The 2,685-nt window shown below is 54.8% G+C and overlaps 1 protein-coding gene across 1 annotated transcript in view; it reads right to left on the reverse strand.

Annotated features, from left to right (window-relative positions):
• Positions 1-2,685, reverse strand: part of SORL1 (sortilin-related receptor, L(DLR class) A repeats containing) — a 38,568-nt gene that overhangs the window by 11,838 nt on the left and 24,045 nt on the right. Inside the window, exons 27-31 of the mRNA XM_009330398.1 lie at positions 2,500-2,631; positions 2,109-2,240; positions 1,247-1,381; positions 712-867; positions 1-125 (exon numbers count right to left, since the gene is read on the reverse strand). The exon at positions 1-125 is cut by the window's left edge and continues 4 nt beyond it. Of these exons, the coding sequence (XP_009328673.1) occupies positions 1-125; positions 712-867; positions 1,247-1,381; positions 2,109-2,240; positions 2,500-2,631 (680 nt within the window). The remainder of the gene's footprint in view (positions 126-711; positions 868-1,246; positions 1,382-2,108; positions 2,241-2,499; positions 2,632-2,685) is intronic.

The following is a 2,685-nucleotide window of genomic DNA, read 5'->3' on the forward strand; positions in this document are numbered from 1 at the left end:
CTGGCAGTCCTGCAGGCCGTCGCACCGCCTCCAGTTGGGGATGCACTTGTGCAGCTGCTGGCACTCGAACTCGAACCTGCTGCAGCCTCCCGGGAGCGCCGGGGAGGTGGCCGTCACGTTGGGTCCTGCACACAGCAGCAAGTGAGGAAACCACCCAAAGCACGGCCAGGCTGCCGCTGCCACCGGGAGGGACCAAATCCTGTCCCCAGGTCCCAACTCCACTAGATGGCAGTCTCTTCCCATCTAGCAGGTAAATGGCTTCTGCTGAGACGATGCCTAAGCCATCCTCTCTCCTGACTGCAGAGGGCTGGAAAAGCAACTGGTTTGCAGGGGGTGTCCTGCACCAGCTCAGAGCTTGGCAGGCCTTAGCAAGAACCGCAGCGAGAAAAAACCCTCTTTTACATTCAGCATTAGGTGTGAGCTGGAAATGCACCCTGCAGCCCTGCTCTCCGTGCCCCTACACAGTCTGAGACATGATGGCATTTGAGCAGGGACCTGCTGCGGCAGTAATTCATGCTGCCTGTGGGGCTGGAGCAGTGTCCCAGCTGGTGGCAGGAGGTCTGACCCCAGGGAGAGAGGAGATGGTGGGCTTTCACACCACGGTGTAATTTAACCCTGTAATCTGGCAAGGCTCTGAGACTGAAAGGCCAACAGTCCTTGCAGATGTGCTCCTACAGAAAACGGAAAGAGGTGAGGAAGAGAAAAGCTTACGTGAAGTAGGGCAGGCTTCTTCGTCGGAGCCGTCGGTGCAGTCCTTGTAGCCGTCGCAGACCCAGCTGTTCACGATGCAGGCGCCGCTGTTGCAACGGAAGTGATTAGGTAAACACGTCGGTGGGATCGATGTAGTAATGGGATGAACCGGAGAACCTAAAAATACACCGTTCAGAGCTGATCTGAGAGGCCTGCTCCTGCGTACGGGCTGTAAGCTATGCCTGTTCCCAGCAGACTGAAAGCCACTATCAGCGGAGGGAAGTGGGGAGCAGGCAAGGCATTACACAAGCCCAATGTTTTCATCTGCGTTGTATCTGCACAGCTTCTAATCAGGATTTCCAAAGACACAGAGTGAAAAGATGCATGAGAGTGCACACGCAGCCATTCATGGGCGATTTTCGGAGCCATGGGGGCTGGCGCAGGCTGTCCCAAGCAGCCCTGCCGGGAAGGCAGCTGATGCTGAGAGCGGTCCTTCAGCATGCCGCAGCCCAGCCTTGGTCAGGGCTCCCGCGAGCGGAGCGCCGTGTGCCCTCACCCTCGCACTCCTTCTCATCAGACCAGTCCCCGCAGTCATTCTCTTCATCGCACTTCCACCGGTTGGGGATGCAGTGCCCATTCCCGCACTGGAACTGGTAGTACCGGGAGCAGTTCGGGGCCTCTGTTGGGTTTTCTGACAACGAGAGGAGAGTGCCGTGAGTCCCAGCATTAGCTCACTGATCTTCAGCACAGCTGAGGTGTGGGAGCATCTCAGGCCAGGCTGTGGCTGGTCCAGAGAACATCACCCTATTCCCCTGAGCAGTACAGGCAGGGTCCTTTCTCTTCATCTCCAGCATCCCCATTCCTTACAGCCCTCGCTAGCCTGCTGCCACCACTATTATGTCTGCGTGCTGGGTGCTTCATGGCCAGACACCACCTATGATCTGAGAACCAGAGCTGGCAGCGAAATTCAGACGGAGCACGGCAGAAACGGAGAAGCAAACCCTGCAACTCTGAAACGAAGACGCAGCTGCTTCATCTGGCTGGGTACAGCTCCTACAGCTACCCGGGGAACAGTGGTAAATATTGAGTTTGGCTGAAAACTGCCTGTCTGCTTTAGGCTGGGAATCTGTGAAGTAAATATGGTCACATATGACTTAGTCAAGCACAGGATGTGCCAGCCATATTGGATTTTTCAGTGTGCTTCAGTTTACCTTCCTGCGATATGAGGAAAATTATACTGATGTCCATGTAAGACACCCAGCAATGTGCAAGTGGAATGCTACACACACGTATATGTACATATACACATTAGTGCATATGTAAAACATGAAGAAGCCCTGGAAGGGGCTTCCTCTGTGCTCCTGAAATTCAGAGGAGGCTGCAACTACGGTGACGAGAGACCCTGAGGTACTGCTCACCACAGTTTGCTTCGTCAGAGTAATCGCCACAGTCGTCCATCCCATCGCATTTCCACACCAGGCTGATGCACACACCATTCTGGCACTGGAAGCTGAACTGGTCACAGGTCCGGTGGAACTCGGGGTCCTGGGCTGCAGGGGTGGCACGGAGAGACATCAGAAGTTTAGTGTAAAGACCAAGGGCTTGAGGGAAACTCATCATTGAGGAGGAAGGAAGGAGCACACTCGGAGGCAATCATGGATTTATAAGCAGAGCATTACAGTCCAGAGCCACCTCTTGGGAGATCTGGCAGCTTTCTGGTACCCTGGGGAATGCACTCTCCTCTCCATGCCTCTGGTTTCATTCTCTAGCCAACCCTTCTTTTGCAAAGACGCACAATATCACACTTACAGCAGCCAGCATAGTTGGCATCTTCATCTGATCCGTCTCGACACTGGATGATGCCATCACATACCATGGAGTGGAACAAGCACTGCTGTCGGTTCTTGCACACGAAATCCATGTAGCGGGTGCACAGGGGCTCTGGAGAAATGGGAAGTCAGGAGGGGAGGGGATGGCACCTCTGCCATCCTTGGC

The sequence above is a fragment of the Pygoscelis adeliae genome, unplaced genomic scaffold, assembly GCF_000699105.1.
Source record: "Pygoscelis adeliae isolate BGI_AS28 unplaced genomic scaffold, ASM69910v1 Scaffold608, whole genome shotgun sequence".
Lineage (NCBI taxonomy): Eukaryota > Metazoa > Chordata > Aves > Sphenisciformes > Spheniscidae > Pygoscelis > Pygoscelis adeliae.